General features: G+C 45.2%; 1 protein-coding gene across 4 annotated transcripts in view; it reads left to right on the top strand.

Annotated features, from left to right (window-relative positions):
- The first annotated feature begins 10,011 nt into the window (after positions 1-10,011).
- Fli1 (Fli-1 proto-oncogene, ETS transcription factor) overlaps positions 10,012-26,699 on the top strand; it is a 128,901-nt gene continuing 112,213 nt past the window's right edge. The window contains exons 1-2 of one of the 4 annotated variants that reach the window (XM_046432666.2): positions 10,012-10,228; positions 11,360-11,440. In XM_046432666.2, the coding sequence (XP_046288622.1) occupies positions 11,402-11,440 (39 nt within the window). In that variant the 5' untranslated portion in view covers positions 10,012-10,228; positions 11,360-11,401. Of the gene's footprint in view, positions 10,229-11,359; positions 11,468-17,328; positions 17,469-18,632; positions 18,961-26,699 lie in introns of those variants that run through there. The other 3 variants (XM_058575278.1, XM_046432668.2, XM_046432667.2) reach the window with 3 other exon arrangements.

The raw sequence follows: 26,699 nt of genomic DNA, 5'->3' as shown, positions 1-26,699 counted from the left end.
TATAGAAAATAAGACCCAGGTAGAAAATACTTGCAAGCATAAATCTAATAAAGGATTTGTTTCCACAAAATATTTTTTAAAACTCTCAAAATTCAAAAATGTGAAAATAAAATAAATACTGGATGAAAGATCTGAATAAGCACCAGAGAGGATACATGTATGGTAAGTACACATTTGTTCTGCATCATTAATCATTTAGGGAAATACAAACTAAAATCAAGTACTGGTGAATTTTAAGATCTAAAATTAACACTTAAACAAAAGTGCAAAATATTACAGCCACTTCTAAAATCAGTTTGGCAATTTCCCTTAAGATTAAATATTTACTTGCTGCAAAGTTTAGCACCTTACTCCTAATTATTTAGCCCTAGCAAATTGAAAGCTCACATACAACCAAAAACCTGTAAGCAAAAATTTACATCTTTACTCATGTTCACTCAAAATTGGAAGGAGCCTAGATGACCTTCAACAGGTGAATGAATAAACAAAATGTGGCATATCTAAATAAGGGAATACTGCTCAGCAATAAAAAGGAATCTCACTAATTCACACAATAAGAGTGGATCTTTAGTGTATTTTGCTAAGTGAAAGAAGTTAGACCTTAAAGCCTACATATTGTATGAGTCCATTTATATGACATTGTAAAATAGGCAAAACTAGGAGGACAGAAAACAAATCAGTATTTGCCTGGGTCTAGGGATAGAATAAGGGAGAGTGCAAGAAAACTTGGGGGTTGATAGAACTACTGTATGATACTATGGTGATGCTCTGCATTTGCCAAAACCTGTACAACTGTACACCACAAAGTACAAATGTTACTGTATATAAATTTTAAAAATCAATTTTGATTTCAAGAAAACCTGATGTGGAATGAATGCTATGAAAACTGAGACAAACTGTATTACAAACAAATGAGGAAGATATGAGGAAAAAAGGAGATGGTATAAATAACATTGGAAAACAGTGCATTGATCCGATACTGTAAGTCTAAAGACCAGAAGAACCATGCATAGACAATGCACTACAGTGGGGTAAATTTGTCTCTCCCAAGGGTATGTATTAGCAATTTTGAAATTACTTTAAAGGTATGCTAAGCTTGAACAAATAAGTAAATATATTATAGATAATGCCATATTTCTTACTGTTGAGGAAATAAATTGTAAATAAGAAAAACAGGAAATTTTAGAATAAACCCTGTAGCACTAGATTGGCATTGGAGGTATCGGCATTAACTCATTTTGAATCTATACATACAGATTGACATCCCCATTCACATGTTGAGGCTCTAATCCTCATGAGACTGTGTTTGGAGTTAGACTCTGTAATTACAGTTAAATTAGGTCTTTGGAGTGGGTCCATAATCTAATAGGACTAGTGTCCTCACAAGAAGAGGAAGAAACACTAGGAATGTAAGGCACAGAGGAAAGGCCATGTGAGGGCACAGCAAGGAAACAGCCACCCACAAACCATAGAGAGAGAGACCCAAGGAGAAAACAATCCAGCCAACACCTTGATTTTGGACTTCCAGCCTCCAGAACTGTGAGAAAGAAATCTCTGTGGCTTAAGCCACCTAGTCTGTGGTATTTTGTTATGGCATGCCTCACCAACTAAGACACAAACAGAAAGGTACAGAAAAAATAATGGACATAGGTATGCTTATGTTAGTATACATACACAGTTCCTTGCTGTCTGCTGAGAGAGCTGGGAAGTACCACCCCTTGACAGTGAGCACAGCTAGGTCCCAAATTTGGCTTCTAAATACCATTCTTTGATAAAAGGAACCAAGGGTTCTTGGAGAAGCAGTTGATCCCAGGGCTGGGGCAGGGAAAACACAAGATGATCCTGAAATATCCCATGAGGCAGAAAGTAAGGAGGTGCTGAAGGAAAAAAAAAAAATTCAAAAAGAATATAAAGTTCAAAAACATTATTTAAAAATGTCAAAAAGGATGCGGAAATCAACCTGAAAGAGCTCCTGAAGGCCACAGTCAGAATAACATGAGCCACAAAATAAACAATGATAGTACTACTGGATTACAGTCGAAAGAATAAAATGAACATCCCTGAGTCCATACCGAGATAAGTCGATGAATAAATGAATGAACTGACCAATCAATCAACAAATGAGAAAAGGCAAATATTCCTTACAAAAGAATTCCAACTGATAAATGTAGAAGGAATGTGTGAAAGTACACTCAGCACACCACAGTGATTATGTTCAACCTGAAATCCATCAATGAATGCTGAAATCAGTGTGCTAAAGAAAGAGCAAAGAGAAATGGGATATTTGTATAGCCTCAAAGAGTCTCCCCATAAAACATTTGGTAATTACAAATGCTAACTTTACAGTGGAGAACACTGGCAGGAGCACTTTGACCAAGCAACCAAGATTAACATAACTAGTGTTGTGGTTTGAATATGGGTATCATCCCCCCAAAATCAAAGACTTGTCCTATTGGGAGGTGCTGTGGACCTTTAGGGGTTGGGTCTTACGGGATGTCATTAAATTATTGTGCTTTTACAAGGGATTGTCAGTCTCTCAGTTCTGTCTCTGTCTACTTCCAGCAATTTCTTTCTACATATGGCCATGGGTACTTTCTTGCCATGGCCATGGGTACTTTCATCCGAGGTCCAAAGTGATGAGACTGCCTGATCTTGAACTGGAAACTTCAGAACAATAACTTTAAAAGCATTTCTCTTTATAGTTACATTGCCTCAAGTCTTTTGTTATACTAATAAGAAGCTGACTAACACAACCAGTAATAAGACACATCAATGTCACATCTCCTGGCATGATATACTGCAAAAGACACATCACCTCTGTGGCACTTTTCCCCAAATACATAACCTCACCTTAATCACAAGTAAGCTTTGGAAAAACTCAAATACCCTCTGAGATATTCCATAAACTATCCTCTTACCGTGCTCACCAGTGCTCTCCCAAAATGCCAAAGTCATGAAAGAGAAAAGACTGTGGAACTTTACAGATGAGGAGACTATGGATATCGAACCATTAAATGCAATGTGGGTTTCTGGATTGGACCTTGGAACACAGTAAGAACATTTTAGTTGGGGGGGGGGGAGGATAAAGTCTGAATAGTCACTAGTTTAGTTAATAGCATTATAGTAATGCTAAGTTTTGATAATAGTACCATGGCTATGTATAAACCTAAGTGGAAGCTGGGTGGAGGTGTGAACTCTCTCTTATCTTTGCAGCTCTTCCTCTCAGCATGAAGTGAAGGGAAATAGAAGGCAACACTGGATGTTTCATACATGGAGAAAAGGGAGTAGTGAAAATCAGTAAATGGGTATCATCAGTGCACCAGTGCACGACCCTCACCACCTCCCAAAGGAGATAGAAAGTTCATCTGTGTCATGGGACTTGTTACTATAAACTCAACCAGGGAACGTGAGATTAGAAATTAGACAACCTGAGTAGCCCATCCCTGCTCTGTGGCTCACCCTGCAAGATTTGATAAATTACCTAATGTTGCTCAGACTCAGGTTTTCACATGAGACTCAGTTTTCACCAAGTCAAAGATAGTATCAACAATCATCATATCTTTTAATGAAATAACATTTAAATTTTTCTATGAAAACAAAAAGCGATTTGGGTTGGGTATTCTATTCATCTGGAAATTGAGCATGAATTTCTCTTGGGTCCTTTCCAGTCACATATGACTCTAAGCACTACATAAAATATATGACATGAATGCTATAATAGTAAAACAATATCAGGTTTTCTATGTACACTCATATCTTTCTTTGACAGAAGTAATATGCTTGCTCCTTTATTAGCATGGGTGGCCTTTTCAATAGCACATATATTGAATCTCAGACAAAATTTATTCTAAAGATAAATGTGAGAGGTGGGGAAGGGCAATTCCCTTTACAAAAGTATTACTTATTTATGAAATTTTAAAAATGCTTAACCATGGAACTTATATAACTTTTTATATAACTTATGTAACTTTTAATGTCACCAATTTAATGGTCATTTTTCACAAGCATGGCAGTGGCATCAATTAATGTCAGCTGCCTCTCCACAAAACATACAAACACACATTCTAAAAGTGCAAATGTGTGTTTGCGTATTCAAGCAAGTAACTATGCTTTTTTTCTTTTATTTTATGTTTTAGAAAGCTGTATTAGAATAACCACCTCCCTAGCTCTAGCTCACACCCTTGTTGATCTTGGTGGGTTCCACTTTTCCTACCACAGCAGTTGCAAAGGAGCTGAAATGAGAGGGCCCGAGTTTCAGCCACGTGTTCCCTCCATTCCTGTCCCCAAGGGCTGGCAGGAAATGCCAGCCTCCTCACAGGAAAGTCTGTTGTGGTGAGATTTCCCGATTTACTTTATAAATGCAAGAAAGCCAGATACAGGAGGAGATAAGTGTTTAAGATTGCAAGTGCTTATCATCTCGCTGGGTTCTGGGCCCCACAGCCAGGACCAGTTTCTCTTCTAAAGATCCAGGCCAAAATTTATTTTGGTTCTAAATTGAAAGGCCTGCCCAACTGAAAAATATGATCACCATCCACCCTTGCTGGTCCCTACAAGGAATCCACTCCAAACACCTTGCTGGGTTTTCACCACGAGAGGTTTTCCTTCCTTAGAAAGTTAAGAGAGCCTCATTCACCACTTGGCTGAACACTGGAATCATCTGGGGCTTAGAGGGGGGCATGAATAAAAGATTAGGGTACCTGGCTCCCCAGACTGCAAGCTGAAGTCTTGGTACACACTTAACTCTGCTGACCTGTGAGGTTTTCAGTAGGAACACACCCACCCCCAGCTCTGATGTTTCACTTTTGTTGCCATTAAGATAAAACATTTGGTAGAATACAAAAGGATAGGGATCTCAAAACCACAAGAGCCAGCAGAGGTGGCCAGTTGAGTTAATAAAGCTCTAGTTTAAATCAAGCATGTTTTGGTCCTCACACTCACTCTCTGGTCAGAGCTTGGGAAGGAGAGTATAGTAAGGGCTGCAGGGACATTAAGTACTCGAAGAAGAGCACTGCTTTTCCATGGTTCATTCCTTTCCAGTCATTTTATTCCAGTCAATTTTTTGCAAAGTAGAATCCCTAAAAATCGTCACCCAAAGAAGTCGCCTCCAGGCTGTACAGAGGGTGAAATCTAATCACCCCTCTTTATAGCTCCACATTTCCAATCTCTTGGAAGCAATGAGAATTGCAGACTCAAATAGTTCACCTATGTGTCACCCATAGGTCTGTTTTTTTTTTTTAAAGAAAAAAAAATCTTTGGCTATCTATGTCCTCCTTTCCCTCAGCCAAAAATCTAGGAGACATCTTAGTTTTCAAAGTCTGATTTAAAAACATACACCAAGAAAATGAAAACACTCTCCACATTTGATCTCTTATCTAGGAAAACCAGGTTCCCTCAGAGGGACTCTCAAGGCTGTGAATCCCCAGTGTTTATTGTGTTAAGTGGGGCACATTGTTTCGTGCTCAGCTGTAAGGTACAGTGAAGTAATAGTGGCCATGATGTCTCTGGGACTCCACTGTCCCCTGTCCATCAAAGTTGAGGGTTACCATAATATTAATAATAACACATCAGACCAGTATTTGGTCAGACAAATATTTATGTAGCATCTTTTTCCTCTAGAAGTAGGAAGCATTTGGCCCAATGAATCTTAATCTGCAAAAAAATATCCTCCGACATTACTAATAGGGATATTATGTATACCTTCTCCTCATCCATGTATCACCCTGCACCTCATCCCACTCCAGTCAACCCCATTTAAAAATATACCCCCCAAAACCTTCATGATGAAATTGACCTAGTACTGACTTCTGTCCATGGTTTTGTTTTGTTTTGTTTTTCTATTTTCTTTTATTTTTAAAATTGGGATCAGGAAGCAAGGACAGTCTCCTCGTGTGTGTGTATGTGTGTGTATGTGTGTGTGTATGTGTGTGTGTCTGTTGGTGAAGGATGGGAATCAAAGGTCCAGCCAGGTCACACACCGCCTGTAATCCAAAGAGACTCCTATCCACCCATTCTTCTTTCCATGGACCCTGCTCTGGTCACTGCCTCTATTTCCTGGACTTATCTCTCTCACCAGATTTCCCACCCCTTCTCTGTCCCTGAATATCCAGGAGCTCAATCTAGGGTTGCAGTCTGTCACAGGCAACAAGAGAACACAGATAAAGAGACATAAGTTTCCTTGTTGGCCACCCTTTAAAATCTGAAATTGTGCATTCGAACAGCTTCTTCTCCATCATGAAAAAGAGAAAAAGAATGGAAAATCCACAAAGAAGGCTGAAACTTAATGTGTCTGTAAACTTTATCCAAAGTGTAAAGAACCCTAAAGATAGGAACATGGACAGAAAAAAAAAGACACTAATAAATTTATATTGACCATCACAGCAGGTTCTAAAAGAATTGAGTAAAATTGCTCAACATTGTCAGTTCCCTTTTACTTGCTTGGCCAACCCAAATCTATGGTAAAATATTATTTTCCAGTTATAGTAGTTTGCTGAATCTACCATATAAAATACTATAGATTGGTAGGCTTAATCAGAAATTTGGTTTCTCACAATGCTGGACAGTAGAAATTCAAGATCAAGGTGTCAGCAAGTCTGGTGTCTTCTGAGGTTGTTCTCCTTGGGTAGCAGATGAGGATCTTTTCTTTGTGCTACCACCTGCTTGTGTCCTCATCTCTTCTTATAAGAACACCAGTCATATTGGATTAGGGTCCACAATTTGACTTCATGTTACTTCTTTAAAGGCCTGTCTCCAAATACTATCACCTCCTGAAGTACTGGAGGTTAGAGTTTCAGCATAAAATTTTTGAAGAGACATCATTCACCCAAAACACCACTGCAGCAGAACAGTGCCAGAATGGAACCCAAATTTCTAACCCTAGATCACTGATTTGCCTTTCATTGACATTCTTTCTCAGGCCAAATAATCCTACAGAATTGTAGCATATTAAAAGTGGAAGGTCTCTCATAATGATCTAACTGTAGCCACCTTGTCTGCCAGATAAGGAAGCTTGAGTCCTAATCTATCTTACTCAGAATCATAGAGTCCCAGGATGACCCAGGAGAACACCACCCAGCTATATTCTCCTGCTCCCCTAACTTCAAATCTCCTGCTTTTCTGATCTCCACAACAGGGTTACCTGCTACCCAGGCTCCCAATTGCAAATCTGTAGCCCAGGGAAGTAGGTTAGAAGAGGCTTGTGAGGGAGCATAACTGCCAACTGAGAACTGGACCTCCCACTCTCCTTTTGGAAAGGGTTGGAGGGATAAGCTGTCTTTAATGAGTTCTCTCTGCTCACCCCTCCTCTCGTTTGCTCCTGCCTTATGGCAGCTGTTACCAATTTTAGCAATTTTCTTCTGGTGAATTGAAGGCTCCAGGTGACAAAGGGAGTTGGCCATAACCTCCTGCAGAATGAGATAGGCTATGTCCTATTCCATCCAGCCCTTAAGCTTAAATTGGGTAGTTGGGGCTCCCAGTGGGCATTTTGCAACCACTACCCATATGCATACACACACACACACACACACATACACATGCACACGTGTGCACAACACATTTACACAAAGCAGGCTTCAGGTATATGTCCATTTCTGAAATGCAATCTAAAAGGGACTTTATGTTAGTTCTCAGTTCACTGTCTGCTCATCTGTTTTTCCAGGGCCACCAAGATTTTTAGCATTTGCTTAGCTACAGGAATGAGTACCCCAATCTGACTCTTGAAATCACAGGAAAAGTAGGAAATAGGAAACATACACAGAGAAAGGATTAGTACCGAACCAAGGACAACTGGCCACCTCTGTCAGCTGATCACACTCAGGATACTTGGGAACAGGGTTGATCTCAGGCTCCCTGGTTAAACCACCTGTGCACCATTGAAACAAACACATAAGTACTGACTGCAGAAGAAAATGAATCAGTATCACCCAGATGAAATGCTCCAGTTGGTGTTTCCTTAACCTCAATGTGATGATTTATTTTGTTTTATATTCCTCTCTTTAGTTATTGATCAGAAAGTAGAAGAGTAAGTAGTTAAACAATTGTTTCACTTCTCTATTTGCCAATACCAGTGTAGATTTTGGGTATCCATCAGGTCATAAACAAAATGAACTGTGCACCTGCCCTTAGGGATCTTACAAACTAACCAGGGGAGACAGAAATTAAAGAGATGCACCTACAAATAAGGAGATCATAACTGTGAAAACAGAAGAAGAAAGGGAGAGTCTAGAAGGAGGTCCTTTAGAAATCCTCTTTTAGGAAGGAAGGAGGAGAAGAAAGGAAGAAACCAAGGATGAAGTATTAGGCATTTTGTTTTGTTCTCACTTTCTGTATTATAGCTGAAGGCCTCTTTTTCAAATCTCCAACTTATCCATCAACCTATAGAAAACCTATTTCTAGAATGCATGGCATCAGTATAGATAGCACAGGAGTACATATTATTTTATTTGCTGTTGTTTGGAAGAGTATGTTTGTACCTTTGGGAGGGAAGACATCTCCCCAGGAATCCCAAGAACAAAATTCTGGGAGCAGTGGCTCCTGTCCTTCTGTTCCCTCCTCTCCCTAACTCTGTCATGTTTTCCTAAGCAATGTTCAGGAATGTGCAGGGCGGGGGCGCCTGGTCGTGAGTGCTGAGCCCAGGCAGCCCCAGTCACGGTCCCAGGCTGGCCTTTCACCTCATAGCTCTCCTGGCTGCTCTTATTAAGCAGCAAAATGTTTCAATATGTGGAGGTTTGGGGGAGGGACAGGAGAGAAAAATCGGGATATTGTTGAGAAGGAAATAATGAATAACCCTGCCGCCAGTCCTTGTACCCCCCACGTGGGCAGATCTGGGTGATAAGTGTGCTTTCTCCTGAAATGGAATCCTAGCAATTGCCTTTTGGTCAGAATTTTCCAGAGCCAGTTAGGGAAAGTGGGTGACCGGTGTAGGTAGAAAACCAATTTTTCTTGAAGGCTCCAGAACAAAAGCAGTCAGGGACGTGGTTACCCAATGAGGAAAGGGGAGGAGAAAGTATGGGGGTGCATAAAGTTGTTGGGTTTATTTTTAAAAGCTGAAACACTCAGCTCTGCTCTGTCACCTCTGCCTCTTCCCCTTCAGTTAAATGGAGTTAACCTAACTTCTAAGACCTACCACTTCAGTCCCTGAAGGGTGTTTCAGGCAGAAATCTGGTGAGCAATTCCTTGTCACAAGAGACCCAGAGGGGAGAGTGCAAGGGTGTGAAAACTTCCCACTGGAAAACACAAAAGTAACTCAAGGGCAATTGTGGATCTGTTGTGTGGATGATCCAGGGGTTGGGCAGCCAAGAGGAAGCGTGTGAGCCGTGAACACCAAAGCGTAAGTCCCGTTCAAAACTGGGTCTAAAGGGAAAGTGAAGAAATGAGCAACATTTTAAATCTCAAGAAAAGACAAATGTGAGGACGCCAAAACAACTCCTTAAGAAAAGTGCTTTAAGATACTTTTTAAAAAAAAAAATCAAAACTCCATTATAGAGGTGTCTCTATGACATTTGCAATCCACTTTGTTTGTATAGATAATGCCTTGAAAACTATAGATCAGAAGAAGGTTATTCTTGGGAGAGGTCAAATAAGTGAAAAGAACAACCTTTAGGTAGGTGCATGAAAAGTGAATATGGACCTCACTAATATCGTTAAAGTCTGAGGAATGATCATTTGCATGGCAATAATTTGAAATTTTCAGAGAATAAATAATCAATTTGAAGAAAGCCTGGGTCTCATGTGCCTGGCTTCACATAGCTGTATTTCTTTATATGTGGGATATGTGTATGGTTTCTAGCATTCCTTGAAGTTTCCTAGTCACTTAGGGATGTTTCTGGAAAAGCAGCTGGGGGCAGATGGATGGCTGCCCTATTAGAACAATTCATCAGACAGTATTGAAATATTGATAAGAAAACGGAAATCAAATTACAAGAGGGGAAAAGAGAGAGGAAGAGGGAGTGGGACCTAGAGAGCCAGTGGGAGGCAACGAAGAGGAAAGCCGTGGTGTATACACTTACTCCAGCGGTTCCGGCAGCCCAGCACGAAGTGCCAGAGCTGAGGTCGCCTATCTGCTTGTGCTGGAAAGAAAGGCGAATTTTGACTGCCAGCGGTCAGCAAGGTTTAATTCTGTACTGCTAAGGTGTGGGGAACTCTGAGCAGAGACAATAAGCACAGACAACTGGAACACCCTGGAGTTGCAGGAGTTCGGCTCCTGCTGGCTTAGCAGGAAAGGGTGTCTAAGGTGAGTGTTTCCTTTGTGTCTGATCCTCCCTGGGGAATGGGTGATGCAGGGTCTGGGCACCTCTCTGCCATGGCTGCTTGCGCTGGTTGCAGTTGGGAAATAAGGAGTTTTCTGGAGTTGCTTTTTTCTTTCTCTTTTCTCATTTTGTCATCTTTTTACCCCCTTTCATATCCCACTGGGTCTTGCAAAGAAAATGGGGAGACTCTGAGAAAGGGCCAAGGAGTGTAGAAGCAGTGAAGGGAATCTATGAGCTGGAGAAACGGACTTTGTTCCTGAACTCGTGCGTGTCTGCTGTGGCTTCAGGAGCCAAAAAAAAAAAAAGAAAAGAAAAGAAAAAGGCTGGAATTTGTTAGCAGGGAGAAAACTGCTTTATCAGAAACACATTGGCTGCCAGAGAAGCTGTGTGCTGCCACATTAAAGATGGCTAAAAAGAAGGAAGAAATGAGAGCGAGCCATCAGACTGGGCTAAGGCAGGGATAGATCCACTCATACTGAGGCACCTGGCACCCTAGGGTATTTTTTTTTCTCTCTCCAGTCCAAATATTCAGACTAAGACACCTCCTTTGCTACTAAAAATGGGGACCGGATATTCCTTGTCATTGTCTCTACCCACAACCTGTTTTATTTCAGAAGAAGGAGGGCTCTTTCCTGGGAAAGGGCCTCCACAAACCTCTGAACCTTGAGCCAGTCTTCCTTCATAATCAACCTATCCACCGAAAGGGAAGAGTGCGGCAGTTAGCCTGAACCCTGGGAGGGCACAAGCATTGGCAGCTCTGTAATTATCTGTTCCCCAGGGCCTCAGGCTGCATGGAAGGTGAAACTTATCACCCCCCTGGCTACTTTCTCTCCAGTCAGGACAAATCTCAATGGTCCCAGGTGCAAAAATACACAAGCTCTGGGAAAGGCTGGTTTCTCCGATTGCAGAGGGAATTATAAGAGATCCAGAGATGTGAGCTTACTCTCAGTTCTCACCATCCTCTATCCAGAAGCCTTTCTGCAGAAGCGCAGGGAATTCCCTGGGACCCTCCCTGGCTGGATCAGATGAACCTGAGCCTTCCAACTCCCAAAGTTTTCTGCTTGCATTAGCTTGATCACTTGCTCCACTCTCTGACTAAATTTTCTCTCACCCAGGTTGGTTCTCGAGCCTTCTGGACCCTTTCTCACTAACGAAGGATGTTTCAGACAGTCCCTGACACATCGTCTTACGTCAAGGTAAGACATGACAGCATCTTTAAACAGGTAATGAGCCCCCCAACTCTCCTCCACCCCTCACCATAGGCCTATGGTCCATTCAGCCTTTTTCCAGGAAAGGGGAAAAGAGGAAAACCCTTGGGACTCAGGGTTTAAGGATAAGACTTTGCAATTCCTGTTTAGGAGACTGGGAAGCAGGGGAGCCTAGTGAAGACTGAGCTGGAAGAACTGGTCGCCCGCCCATGTCAGGTCCCAAAGGCTGGTGTTCTCTGCTCACTGCAGGCTCCCTGCATTAAGGATGTGTACATGTTTGCATGGGAGAGCAAGTATGCAGATGTGGGAGTATATGTGTTAGTGCGTGTGAGGTGGGCGGGTGTGCAAGTGGGCGGGTGCAAAGCATTTCTCCCATGGTTTGGACAACAGCTCAGCCCGGAAGCCCACTTTCCTCTGCCCGCTCCCACCCTGAAAGCGCTGATTGCTATATTTGACAGCACATCGAAGGATTTTTTTTTCTAACTTTCCACAACAGTTCCCAAGAATGTAAACAAACCAAAGCTGGGACATCTGGGTTACACGTTTAATGAAAACCCCCTGACTGAGCTGGGAGGAGAGTGCGCACCGGGCGGCCCTGCCCAGAGTAGGGATAGTGGCAAGGTCTTTAGGGCTGCAAGTTCCCCACCCCGCCTGGACACGACCTTACACCTTCCGGGTAGGACCCCCAGAGCCCCGAGTACCTGAGCTTGCCTTAGAGCAGAGGAAGAAAGACTCACTCAGGTGCTGCAAACGTATGCAGATCTCCTTCAGCTCCTTGCCCCGCCCTCCATCTTGAAGCCTCGCCCCCTAGTGCCCCACCACCACCGGTGCCACTCGGTTGAGCTCCCTCCAGAGTCCGCTAAAGCTACCGCGGTGTCTGGGCTTGTTCGCTTGCACCTGATAAGTGTGCGGACTCTTAAGGTCTTGTCCAGGGGGCGCCAATTATGTGTCGACCCTCCTTAGATCTCTCTACAGGGAAACAGGTCAGGTAGAAATAAGCGAACATCTTTGCGCTCCCCACCTGAGATCTGAAGGAGTCCACGGAAAGCCGGATCCTGGAGGCTTGGCCGGGAAAGAATGTTTAATAAACGATGAGAGAGAGAGAGAGAGAGAGAGAGAGAGAGAGAGAGAGAGAGAGAGAGAGAGAGATCCTTCCATCAATGATTAGCGAATGGAGGGGTGGACGAATGGCTCCTAGTAGGTGCTTGAGCACAATCTTCAGATTGGACTAAAACACACAAAGTTCACTGTCTTAGGTTTTCCTAAGAGGTTCAGGATGCTGCAGACCACTCCCAACTAGAACACAGCCCGAGGAGCTTTAGCTTCAAGCTCTTCTCTAGGACTGTAAATGGCTCCTGGATATGGAGTTGCAACCTCCCTTCCACACACACCCAGGAGCCAGAATCTTAGGGATGAGGAACACCAAAGGGGCAACCGGAAGTCGAGGAGCCAGACCCAGGCTAAGGGTCAGGGAGAAAGCAAACTGGTTAGGGAGAATTGAGCAGACCAGCCTTGGGGGGTGGGGGCCGGCAGTCTGGGAGCTGTGGGCCGCCAGAAGAGCAGCTCGCCGCAGGAGCTCCTTTCAAGAGGGAAAATGGATTTTTCAGCAGCCACAAAGTTTGTATTGTTGCACAAAGGGGTGCATTGATGACGCTGAAAGGTCTGCGTGGCTGGGACAATCTTGGGTCTGTTCCCTGGTTCCCTCCACCAACCATTTGCCAGAGGGGTACAAACAGACTCAGGCTGCCAAGCCCCTGCCATTCCCAGTCCAGCACCCGGCTCTGGGGTTGTTGACAAACACAGCAGGCCTAGGCTCCTGGGCCCCAGGAGTCCAGAGCCAAGCTGAGCCCTGAGGGTCAAGGGTGCCCATTCCACAGGGCAGCGATCTAGATGGTGACTTGAACCCCTTGGGGCCCACAGAGCACTCAAGAGTACATACAGGGGAAGAGCTTAAGACAGGTATAGAACTGGAAGGACCCAGGGAACATGAGAGAGAGGAACTGAAGACCTTGACTCAGCAGTGATACTATTGATCCCTATTTCTCAGATACCCTCATCCCTGCCAGGCCATATTCTAAATATTGTATTTGTACCAACTCACTTATAATGAGCCTAACAGTTGGTCTCCTATTTTGCAGATGAGAAGGTACTGAGAGGTTAATGTGACAGAGCTCGTAAGGGGCAAAACCATAGAGATAAATAAGGGTAAAGTTGTGCTGCCAAGCAAGTTCTAGATAACTTATTTCATCTGTAGAGAAAGCCCTTCAAGATGGGTTCAATTACAAACCCCTTGTATAAATAAGGACACTGAGGCCCAGAGAAGAAACATGTTCAAGGCCACAGAGCTGTTAAGTACTGAGGTAGAATTCAAATTCAGGTAGCCCGATCATCCAACCAGAAGGTTCTTTCATGGCACTCCTCTGTGTGACAGGAAGAGGGACCAGGATACTTAGTGGGATAACCCTGACCAGCACCTGCCACAGCGGCAGTAAGCAAAGCACTCCTTTCTTCAAGTCTGTGGATCACATGTCTAAGAGCGCCTCTCTTGTCCCTTGCCGGACTGGCAGGGTCCTACTCTTTCCTTCTTTGCTCATCTCCTAGACTCCCTGCTCTCCCTCCTCCACCTATCAGCCTGCCGATTCGGCCAGAGTAGCATTTGGGGGAGATGCCCTCCTCTGCCCGACCCCTAGTTGAAGGGGGGTTGTTAGCCCTCATAATTTCACAGCCCCAAGGCCAGCAGATCCGAAGCTGCATTTCAAGGAAACTGGTCTTGGAATGAATAGTGTTTGGGACGACTAACTGAGAGGAAGGGACTGATGGGGATTGGAGAAGCTGAACCACCTCCCCACCCACCCCAAAATACACACACCGGTGTCCGCATCGGGGCGTCACCACTGGGTGAGGGTCCTGACACCTGGCTGGTCTCCGCCTCTTGTCAGCCTGCGCTTTCTGGTCAATCTCGGACTCCCCTGAGGTTTCTTCGTCGACGCCGCGTGGTCTGGGGGCCCAGCCCCGGAGCGTCTGGGGTCCGGGGCGCAGAGACCCTCCCTCCCCCTCCTGGGCCTGCCCACCCCGGGCCCTTCAGCCGCTGGGGCCTCCCACGTAGCATTTTGAACCCGCTCGGCGCTAAGGCAAGAACGAGCGTGGGGAGCAGGCAGGGCGAGCAGAGGCTTTAAATCTTCCTTCAATCTGCGAGTAGATGAAGTCTGAGAAACAAATTCAAAGCAGGCGCGCCTGCAGAGCCTTCCTGCAGAAATATTCCCCGGCATTCAAGCGCATCCAGGGGCGGCTCGAGCTGCCTTGTTTGGCTAAGGTCAGACGAGACTCGAGTTCTCCAATAAAAATAAATCTCAAATTAATTATGGCCTCGAGCGAGAGGCCAGACACTTGAAGCTGCAGTTGTGCAGTCTGGAGTTTTGGCGCTCGCCTGCCACCCCTCCCCCCGCTCGCCAGCTTCTCCCTCCCTCCGCCTCCCGCTTTGCCAGCTTGGATACCCGCTGCGGCTGCTCCGGACCAGCCGGGTTGGGGAAGACAGAGGACGAAGAAGGAAGGATCCGCCCGAGACGCTCTGCCAGGCCTGGAATCTTTCGGCGTTTCAAGTGACTGAGCTGTCCCCGAGTCCGGAGGCACCCCAGGGACCAGCTATGGTTGTCACGTCCTCCCTCCCCCAACCCAGGCTGGAACCTAAGGAGCCCGGGAAGCCTGCGTCTGGAAAGTCTTGACCCGGTCAAAAGGGCTGACATTGAGCGAGCCAAGACACGTTTCGCCCAGCCGTTCCCCTCCCGGGGGAAGCAGGACTTCCGCATCTTTGAAAATATTGTCAAGTGCGAATGGTGAGAGGCAAGTGGTCTCACCGACGTTTCAATGAAAATGATCCAAATCCAACTATTTCCTAAATATTTGCCTACATATGCACCCTTTCTATAGTCCTTAGAAAGATGTGGTGGGCTTTTATTTGGGGGGGGGGGGTCCTCCGGTTGGTAGCTTAAAAAAAAAATGCTTTGCCTGGCTTCTTTGGCTGTGAGCTTTCCCTGACTTGAAAGCCAGGAATGGGTTGGTGGAATGGGCACTGATGGGACCCATACCAGATCCTGGTCACCAGCCCTGCCCAGTCTGGGAAAGAGTGAGGCCAAATAGTCCCTGGTGAGCCAGGAAAGAGGGTGTGCACAAGTGTGTGGGCACTAGGCTTGTAGACAGGGGATAGAGGGAGGAGGAGAGTGACGGGGAGAGGTTAGAGGATGAGGAAAGAGAAGGGGAGGGAGAGGCCAGAGTAGCAGAAAGCCCCACCCCACCCCCAACACACAAGATAGTTTTCATTTGTAGCCTCACCGCAGGCTCTCTATCAATTTGTTTCAATGCAAACATTCAAAATATGCTCTTTGGCTGCTCGTGAAAACAATGTGAGCTGCCAGGATCAAACCATCTTTCCAGATGTCTGGTGGTAACCACATTAAACAGGGCAGACTTGTTTACTGTTGTGTTTGGTTAGGGCTTTCCCCCCTTCAGGATTTAAAAAAGAAGCAGCAGCATTGGAGTGGAGCATGGAGCCCAGACTTACATAAGTGGGGCAAACTTGTCCACCAGCACATCAACATAGGAGGGAAGGAATCTGATATTCCCTTAGAAATCTGCTCAGAATTGGCTGGGGTCTTCTTTCTTGTGAATGGGCAGTAGCTCCTTATGCAGGGGCTAGTAAACAGCAAAAGGCAGCTGCACTGGTGCCAATTTGAGAATCACAAAGGGGCAATGATGCCTATGTCTATGCATAGGTTGATGCCTCTGCCAGGCTCCCTTTCCCTGACTTCCAAAATTGTGAAGTTGCTATAACTTTGGTTTTATAGGCAGAAGCAGAAAATGCTGTTGTGTTCCGAAGCTCAGACAGAAGGCCAATCTTCATTTTAATCTACTTTCATATTGAACACTTCCAACAGGAAAGGCAACTGCTACTAAATGGGATTGTGGGGTGTACTGTTGAGGTGATAACTGATCACTATAGTGAAGAGAACTGTTAATTGCCAAACCAACCAAAGTTGGAAAGAAAAACCTAGTGATTGTGTTTGCCACAGAGTGCCTTTAGGAGGAGTGGGGGGGGGGGCGTGGGGGGTTGCTGCTAGCCGCCACATGTGGGGTGGCCATTGAGGGCCTCTGTGATTGCCCAGCATTAGGAAAGGGGCCTCTTGGTGGTGAAGTTGAAGTCCTTTCTAGCTAAAAGAGGAGCAATGTGGCTGGAGTGCGCGGGTTTCTGGTGAGGTCCCGGTGGGAAGCGGTCTCCCCGCACCCTCCTGAAAGCCCTGTTGTCGTTTGAAGGTCGGTGAAGTCTGGGCAGAAAAGGAAACAATTTGGGGTTTGAAAGGATGTAATTCATTCTTCCTTTCCCTTTAACCTCTTTCCTCTCTGGAAAGCATGTGGAAACGCTGAAGGGAAGAGCAAGAGGGCGGGCAACCGGGCCGCGGGAAGGAAAGGGTTAAGCCTGATTTCTTTTAATTGAACTCCAGAACTGGTGGCCCCAGGCAAAGGGGGGGGGGACTGACCCCGCTAGCGGTAACCAGATGTGGCGGTCCCAGGGGAGCCCCGGAGCAGACCCCTGGATTGAGAAGCAGACTGGTGGGGGGAGTCGGCCCGGCCCCCATCCCACCAACCACCCCACTCCACCCCCCCCCACCACGCACACGGAGTCTCAATTGCTGGCAGGCTGCACCCGCCACTCCAGGTCTGGTCACGTTCAGACCCGTGTCTGTATTCGAACCCAAAATTGGAGCTGAATTGATGAGACTAATTTCGAGAGGGGGAGGAAGGAGGGAGGGAGGGAGGCGGGCGAGCGAGCTCTCAGGCTCAATTGCTCCTGAAGAAATAAAGAATTAATGTCACCTTTTTCTCCGCTGTGGACACACTTTTGAATATTTTTCTTTTCGTTTCACTCGGATCTTCTCTGGATTTTTTTTTTTCCTCTTTCCCCGGGCGGACTCTTAAATAAAAGTGAGACAGTCACAAGCGTGGTCTGCAGAGCGTGGACAAGGTAACCTGTTTTGGAGATTGGGGAGAGGGAATCAGGCCGAGAACGCCCGGACCACTGAAGGCTGCCCTAACTAGAGAGCGCGGCGGCCCAGCAGGGGAACTGGGAGGTCTCTGGGTGAGCCTGGCGGGACAAGTGGGTCGAGGAGAGGCTGGTCTCCCGGCTGGATGGGGATGACAGCCTGGAGCGCTGGCCCCCTTGTCTCATTCCGGGAGAAGTCTGGGTCTATGTGGCGCTGTTGCGTGCTGCGCTCCGGGGACCTGCTGACCAGCGTGGAGGGAACATCCGCCGTAGTGTCAGTTTCTTGGGGGCCATGGTAGAATTGCAAGAAGGACTCTGGCTTGGTTGCCGAGGCTTGGGCCGTCGGGTCCCGTTAAACGCGAAGGGATTAACCCAAGAAGACGGGGTAGATTGACTTAGGGTGCCGCGGGTCCCAGTCCTTCGCGGACGCCGGGAGCCGAGAGTCGAGGCGCGCCGCCAGAAGGGTGCCCCTTTCCTAACAATGCACCCGGAATCGAGTTGCGCCCCTGACGGCTCAGGTCAGCCTGAAATCGCCCCGAATCCGCGTGGATAAGTGGGTGAGCTTCTGCGGGAGTCCGCCTCATGTCAGCATCAGAGGGCCCGAATGGGAAAATTCTCATTGGATGCACTTTCCAATGGTTGGTTTGCCTCGGTCTGCGTCCGAATCTTCTCAGGAGTAAGCGCCAGGTTCTGCCTGCCCTAGTAAACTCTCCCGCGGTCCTCCCATTCCCAAAAAGTTTGACTCCGGCTGGAAAAAGCATTAATGAACCTATCTGTGGGAAGAAACGGAAAGTGAATGAGTCAGGAGGGCCACCTTCGGCCAACGGCCCCAGGAAAAGGAAAGAAGCCAAAGGCGTATGGTTTTGGATTTGGGGGGAAGGTGATGGGGGCTGGTTGCAGACTGCGGGGAATCAGGGCGCGGACGCTGGGCGTGGACCCCGTCATTGTTCCCAGCTAGCTCTTATCTCCCAGGAGCAAGTATCCTGTGTGCGTAGTGCATGAATGTATCTGGGCATCTCCGCGTATATTTATATAGTGTGTGATGCGAAAAGCAGGACTAGGCGAAGAGAGGAAGAGGGGGTGTGGGGGAGGGAAGACAAGGGAGAGCAGAGGGGAGAGAAGAGAGAGGAGAGCGCGAGGCGAGAGAGAGAGAGAGAGAGAGAGAGAGAGAGAGAGAGAGAGAGAGAGAGATAGGACTTCCTCCCCGTTCGCAAAGTGAAGTCACTTCCCAAAATTAGCTGAAAAAAAGTTTCATCCGGTTAACTGTCTCTTTTTCGCTCCGCTACAACAACAAACGTGCACAGGGGAGCGAGGGCAGGGCGCTCACAGGGGGCACTCAGGGAGGGCCCAGGGCGCCAGGGAGGCCGCGCCGGGCTAATCTGAAGGGGCTGCGAGGTCAGGCTGTAACCGGGTCAATGTGTGGAATATTGGGGGGCTCGGCTGCAGACTTGGCCAAATGGACGGGACTATTAAGGTAAGTGGCGGGGCAGTGGGTGCCGGGCCGCGGGGCCCAGCAGCGCGGTGGGGCGGCAGGCAGGCTGGGCGCTGGGCGCAGGGCTCCGGGGTCCCGGAAGACGTGGCCTCTCTCCCTTCCTTCCGCGCCCCCGTTTCGCGCTGTCTCCTCCACTGCTCGGATTGTCAGTCCCACTTTCGGGGAGGCCGGCCAGGTTCCCCACGGAGGGCGATCTCCCCACATTCCCTCTGCTAAAGGGAGTCCGGCCCCCTCCTGCCACTCTGCCAGCGGGTCTGCAGGAGCGGGCGGCGGCTTAAAAGCTGGAGACCCCGGGCGCGGATCAGAGTCAGGGGCGGGAGACCTTCGGGTCTACCATTTCCACCCGGCAACTAGGGCGCCCTGGCTGCGGCGCAGGGCTCTGGCGGCCAGCTTCCTCTCGCCAGAGGCCGAAAGCGGCGGGGGCAGGGGCAGTGGCAACAGCCGTCTCACTCGGGTCCCTGCCTGATGGGCCCCCCGAGCGACTAAGTGGATTAGTAGCAGGCGGATGTGGGTGCAAGGGAGTGTGTCCGAGGGTCTGCCTGAGCGGGCTCTTCCTGATGGAAACCCCTGTTTACATGTCAGCGGAGATTGGTTTCCTTTCCCTCTCGCTACTTGTTGCCCAGTTCTCAGCACTCGGCCAGCCGGCTCTCCGGGACTAACGGTCCGGCCTCGCCGCTTCTCGGGCAAGGAATCTCCATCTCCAACCTCGGTCCGCTCAGCTCCTCTGTACCCAGTGCCTTAATCCTTCGCGCCCCGGCATGCGTCAGCTTCAGGGGACGGGTTCCGGGAGCTGTCTTCTCAGCGAGAGTCCCTCGCCCTTCAGAGACATCCCCCGGCGGTGGTGGCGGGTTCAGAGCCCGCGGTCCTGGCGCCTGCCTTGTCAATCCCAACCTCATCAGCGCCGCCACGCCTGGGTCTAGGTTGCAAAGTGCAGCCTGAGAAACTAGTGAGGGTCTTAAGGAGAGTTCACTGCTTGCTCCCTCTGAAAGGGGGAAGTGGACCAGGAACGGAGAGGAGGGACACCCCCTAACGCGACTGGCCTTAGAAAACCTAGGGGAATGAATGGGACCAGAAGTTAGCTTCCAGGCTGCCATGTAATACCAAGCAGGCGTTTGTCTGGAAAAACTATTAGGCTGGTGAGGTGAGGAGTGGCAGAGCCCGCCATTCCCCAGGACCCAAAGGAAACAACTCTGCTCAGGGCTGAGTGAGAGGAGGCTAAGGTGTTGGACTTAGAGAATTCAAGAGATTTTTATCATCTGGGTGGGGTCGTCGTGGTTTAATTTTCTAGGTTTTTTTTTTTTTTCTGAAAGTTTGAAAATGCTGACTTAGGTGAAAGACACCAACCAACTGAAGGAACTTGAAAATGTAGATGAGAAAACTGATTGTAATGGGTTAAAGGGAGCCTTTAAGAGTCTCTGGGTTCCTCAAACTAAAAGTGAGTGGGTGAGAGAGGTTACAGTACAGACCTGGGAGTAGGGTCACTGGGTCAATTGTACACCTATTTGTCTGTTTCCTTTTGGTGCATACATGCAAGTGTCCGAATCCCTGAATTCTGTAATGAGATGTTTCATTCTAGACAACCCCCCTAAATTGAAACACTTAACCACTTACCTCAGCAATGCCCCTCTGATAGAGAAGAGTGGTAAGATGGCTCCAGGGTCTTGATGTGGACACCCTAAGGAGAAGTGAAGAAATATCTTCACAGTGCTCAGAACTCTAAGCAAAGGCCCTGAGCAAGGGGAGGAAGCTGTGGTTTGTGTACCCAGGATGTGCTAACCTCTTTAGATACACACTTAGGGATTGGCATGGCAGTTAGTGAGAACAGCCCTAGACAAGGAACCTGGCATTTCATGCCAAAGATGAGAGGGAAGGTCTCTTTTAGGGTACATGGTGGGAGACCCTGAGCCACTCCAAACCCTTTCCATGACCAACCACCCTTATCTCTCAGCCAGGTTACCTGGCTACAGAGTAACCCATAGAGCAGTGGCTTGTCCAGCTGTCTTCAGTCCCCAAGGTTTGGAAGGATTGAGTCCTTAGTGAATAGTTTGATATTTTGGTTATGTGTAAGCCACAGGTTCCTGTTCACATGTGACCTTTGAATCTTGGGGTTCCAAGGATCCCACTCCCATGATGGTTTAGTACTGAGCTTGGAGAAGAGTGAACTGGGAGAGAAGCCAACCAATTCTGCTCTTATGTGAGAATGCACAATCTGTTAAACCTCTTTGAGCTTCATAATCTTTGTAAAAACAAAACAGTGGGACTGCAGTACCTCTGCAATAGGATCTTTCCAAGTTTTTCTATGCCTAGAATATTTTGCTCATTTACTAATACTTATCTGTATGTTCACTAAGTCCTGTGCTAAACTAGCAGGTCTAAAGACACTACAGAGCAGATCTAATTTGTAGACACTAACCCAGCATGTGGGTTTGCAGTTTGAGTGGCTTGAAAAAATCAGCTTTGAGTGATTCTGGGATGTGACTTTATGCACCTGCATATTTCTTCCTCAAACATAAGGCATGTGTATATTTAAAAATGCCTGTGGGTCTCAGCACTCTGGAAGTATTTGATCTAGGATGCCAGGACAGTCTGGATTTCTTCACACACACACACACACACACAAAAAAAAAAAAAAACACCCTTATTTTGTGCATAATTTGCACAACTCCATGGGATTATAAATTCCCAATCACACTGCACTTGTTGCAAATCCTTTTGTATTATGTTCACTTGTCTTTCAAGAATATCTCCTGGGAAGGCTTTGAGTATCATATTGGGAACACTAAATTTTGTTACTCTTCTTTTGCCACAGTCAAGGTAACCTGTCATACTAAACAACACCCTACCCCACCCCTGTTCCCCACAGTGATATGATCAGTGTTGAAAAGCACGTGGTACTGCTTGCTGCTTGAAGAAATGACCTGGTTTTTAAAACTGCCTCTTAGTTCTAGGCAGGCTTCAGTTGAATCCAATTAATTTCATCCATGGAAACTTAAATGCATATGGTATCATCAAAGATGTGGATATAATCAGAAAAGAGGTAGACATGGTGAATGAAATTGTGAAGCAGGAAAGGAAGAGTAGACTTGGAGTTTAAAAACCTGAGTTCTTTCTCAGTTCTACTGCTTAGTTTCTAGGTGCCTTATAACAAGGAACTTAGCTCTTTGGGTCTCAGTTTTCTTATCTATAAAATGGGGCCAAAGTGCCTCCTCACACAAGTCACAGTAAGGATGAAATAAAATCTGCTACCTTAGCTGGATACACATTAGTTCAGCTTCTCCTTTGGATTATGGTTTGTGTGGATCTATTGGTCAGAATATTAGATCACAGATCTGGATTAACCAAAATAATGTTTCATTAATTCAATAGATACTTTTGATGTGACTCTTAGGTTCCAAGGCTCTGTTTTATGTATTGTGGATCAAAACTGTCTGGGAGTTTACACCTGAGTGGAGGTGATGGATACACACAGAAATAGATTTATGTCTGGACGTTATATATTTTCTGGAGAGCCATAAAGCAGGTTAGGGGCATAGAAAACGATGGAATGGTACCAGCTAGGATGGTCAAAGAGATTGCCTCTAACAGTCCCAGCTGAGCAGAGGTATTATCTGTTCTCATCTTCTATCTCAGAAAGTCATAGCACCACACAATCAGTAAATGATGGGAAAGTAAACTGGGCCAGAAAGGCCGGGTCACCAATGGGCTGTGTGTACCAGAGAAGAGTCTGCCTCAGATATGCTTGGGAGGGAAATTTAAGGAGAAGTTCTGGGGAAGAAGCAGACAAGTGAAGAATACATAGGCACAGACTTGTTCCTGTCCTCAAGGAGGGGGTGCTGCCTTCCACCTCACCCCCACCTTTTAACCTCATGTCATCTAGATTGGAGAGCACTCCAGGCAAGATTTGGCCAGTTTCTCTATTCCTATGACCCATCCCCCAAGATAATTACCAAATGGTGAATTCTGGTTTTTTTTTTTTGTGTGTGTGAATAACTTCCACTAAAAAGTTTCCTTCTACTCTCATTACTATTCTAATTCAAGTTCACGGGCTTGCAACTTTAGAACTTTAGGGCATATTTAGCCAGACAGTCTCATTTTATGGGTGGGAAAGCTGAGGCCTGGAGTGTTAAATGAAATGTCCAGAATTAGAGAGTTAACCTATTACAGAGAAAGGGTGAGATTTCAGGCCTTCTGACCCATTGGGCAGTGTCCTTTCCACAATACCATGATGGTATCATTTGATTTTGTTATATTATTGTGAATTTTATAATTCTGGAGGCAGGATATGTGTGTGAGAGAGAGAGAGAAAGAGAAGACTTTAAAAGAGAAATCATGAAGAATCTGGCATTTGAACTAAAGATGCTTCTGTTAATGAAAAATGCATTAGTATAATCTCAAATTATCTCCATACTTCAAAAAAAATTCCAAAGTTTCAGATAAGATTTATAGAACTGTTTTCCAAAATAAATGCTTTTTTTTTATTATTATTTTGGGCAAAGCAAACAAAGTCTTCATTACCAGGGAACAACCAAAAACATAATATTTTATTTAAATAATCAATAGACCCCTTTACCCAACATGGACAGGTAGACTGAATCTTTTTTAAAAAAATTTTTAATAATTGAATATTTGAATTTTAAATAAAATATATTTAATTGTACTAGGATGTATCTTATGGATCCATTTTCAAGACTGTGTAGTAAAAATACCTTGGATAACAATCACATTAGATAAAATATAGGATTTCAATGTCTCCCTTTGTTTGGGATTAATAGTTTCTTATTATTTGTTTTAAAAGTAGGCTAATTTAAACCATCTTTTAAAAAATTATGGTTTTAAAAGGTGACTGATTTAAGCCTTTTTTCTTTTTAGAAACAGAATAATCTAATGCCCTCCCCACAAGTTTGAAAAATGTTAATATTATTGAGCTACCAGATGGGATTTCTAGTGGATGGGGTATATATTCTACCTCAAATTTCATAACATATCTCCAGATTAAAAACTCACTAAATCTGAAACTTGATGTATAGGTTTTTAGATTAGAATGGAAAATGTACTATTTTCTTAGTTGAATAATACAGGTACAGAACAATGTTTGTTTTGGATAACATGAATTGCCATAGGACAACATCTATTTGGAAAAGTAAATATTTACACAAATTTGATAATAATTCTTATTCTTATTTTAATTCTTTTGGAAGATTGCACTTAAAACAATCTTTCTAAATCTATCTTTTTTCTTATTGTTTTGTAACAAATTGAGTAGACTAAAGTACATTGGCCATTATGTGCGTACACACACACACACACACACACACACACACACATCTCATAAAGCCTTGAACTAGCCCTAATCTCAAAGCTATGCAGGTGTCTCTTCCTCTGCAGAAGACTACACCCTGTTTCATTTTCTATTGTTTTAATGATTTCATATCTATAGTGTTTATCCCATTTATGTATTGATTCATCAAAAGGATGGATTACCAAGTGATATCACTCTTTTGCATATTATAATTCTGCTACTGATCTGATGAACTCACCAGTATCCTGTTGAGGTATTTTGCCAGAGGCATTCACTGATTCCCATACTGTCACCTATAGGGCCAATATCTGTGAAGTTTGGTGGAATGAGTCTATCTATGAAATAACCCTTTTTGGTGCAAAATGAGCTGGTCTTAGAGGTATCTGTAACCCCAGCTTCATGGGCAACATAAACTGACAAACCATATTAATGTAATTGCATGATTGTTATTCAGAAACTAAACTAGGTGACTACATTCTATGAGGGGAGGATACTAGCAGCCAACAGGCTGCTGCCTGGGAGACCTAGCCAGTGGGTAAACTGTGCATGTGTGCCCACAGGGTGCAGTGGTGCTATGATAGTCCTGAGGAAGAAAAAAGCAATTACAGCTGAAGAGACAGGGAAAGACCTAATGATAGCAGTTCTTCATGTAGTTTCTTACTGTGTGCAGAGCACTTTCATGGGCACTCATGCATCTCATCCCTGCAACAGCCCTGAGGGAGGTCATATAACCACATCTCCCTTTTATATGGAAGAAATGAAAGTTCAGAGAGTGTGAGGCAACTTGCCCAAGATTATTGCTAAGAGATGAAAGAGCTGGGTTTCAAGCCCCATGCTTCTGATTGCAGAATACCTGCTTTTTCTCCACACACCAGCCACACTCCTCTTGGCTTAGGTGGATCTGGACCTGGGGCTTTGAGGTATGCATACACAGAAAGATATGGTCAAGGGCTTTCTAAGAAGAGTGGAATATTTAGGGTGGGATTCAAGGAGAAAGTGAGATTGGAAAGACTAGATAAAACTAGATTATAGAGGACCTTAAAAACCATAACTAATGATTTGGGTCTTATAAAATATATAAAAAGAATGAATGAAAACATTTTGAATAGAGGCATAATCTACATAGCTGTAGATCCTTAGTACCTGAATCTTTCCTACTCTTGTCCTCCCCCTTAGGAAATAGAGATGGGGGTGGATCCATTACTTATGGAATCCATATGAGAAGTGACTAGCCATCAGGATTAGAAAACCAGTGATAGGTTCAGACAACCAGAAATGTCATCAGTGCTCTTTAGAGACACCTGTTTATTAAATATGACATGCAGGGAGGGAGGAGAAATCCTATTTCACCAGCTCTAATAAAACTGTGGTTACCATTTTTGCCCCTTCAAATGTGTCTTCTTTCCCAGGGATCTGGGGATCTTATTCAGCTGGGGTTTTGTTGTTGTTGTTTGTTGTTTTGGCTCTTAGGGATCTAACTCAGGGCTCACACAATCTAGGCAAGCATCCCACTGCTGAACTACACCTTCAGCCCTTGAGCTCTTTTCAATCAGGCACTCGGTCCTAGGTTACAACTTTAGATACTTTTGAGAATGAATCAGCAGATAGTAGAGATGAAAAGGAAGGTTGTTTCCCTGAAACTAAAATCAATATGGAAATTTAGACAGGTCTGACATTCTCTCATGGGTTGTTTGAGTCCATTGCCTCAGTTAGAAATACTGACTCTTTGCCCGGAGTGGTGGTGCATGTCTGTAATCCTGGTAATTTGGGAGGCAAGAGAATTGCAAGTTTGAGGCCAGCAACTTATTTCTAAAAAAATATTTTTTTGAAAAATACATAAGGAATAAAAAAGGAAATAAAAAAAGATGGACATTTCATCCAAGCAAAACTTAAGAGACTTATCACTATCATTCCAAACTGGTTCAGGATTTAGGGTGTAGATACATTTTCAGATAATTCAGGCCAACTTTATAGCAGTTTCAAAATTTCTCATACCTATAAAAATGAAACAAAACACTGAAATATTTAAGATAGTTCTCATCTCCTGGGAACAATGTATCTGCCATTAAGTATATGAACAAAATCCCAGGGTATGAAATTTTTCAAACCACCTCAAGGAGAATGCAGACTTGAATACTGAAATTCTTTCCCAAGAGCAGGCCCATTTACCCAACCAGTGCTATGTGTCCAAGGTAATGAAAGCCTTTATGTCATATCTCAGTGCACACTTGCAAGAGGCCAGAATTACAGTTGCCAGGGGAGCTTTAACCTTGAATTTCTAGACATGTGTGGGTTTCACATGTCTACTGAAATCTAACATTCCAGTAGCAGAGTCGTTGGTTCTGAATACGTGAGTGTTCATTGATTTTTATGTGGGAAGGAGTCTGAAAGTGAATGATTTTTAAAAACTCATGTGGCAAAA

The sequence above is a fragment of the Marmota monax genome, unplaced genomic scaffold, assembly GCF_021218885.2.
Source record: "Marmota monax isolate L192 unplaced genomic scaffold, Marmota_monax_Labrador192_F-V1.1 WCK01_AAM20220418_F8-fsc00062, whole genome shotgun sequence".
Taxonomy (NCBI): domain Eukaryota; kingdom Metazoa; phylum Chordata; class Mammalia; order Rodentia; family Sciuridae; genus Marmota; species Marmota monax.
The sequence above is the reverse complement of the archived record's forward strand: the minus strand, read 5'-3'. Positions and strand labels throughout refer to the sequence as shown.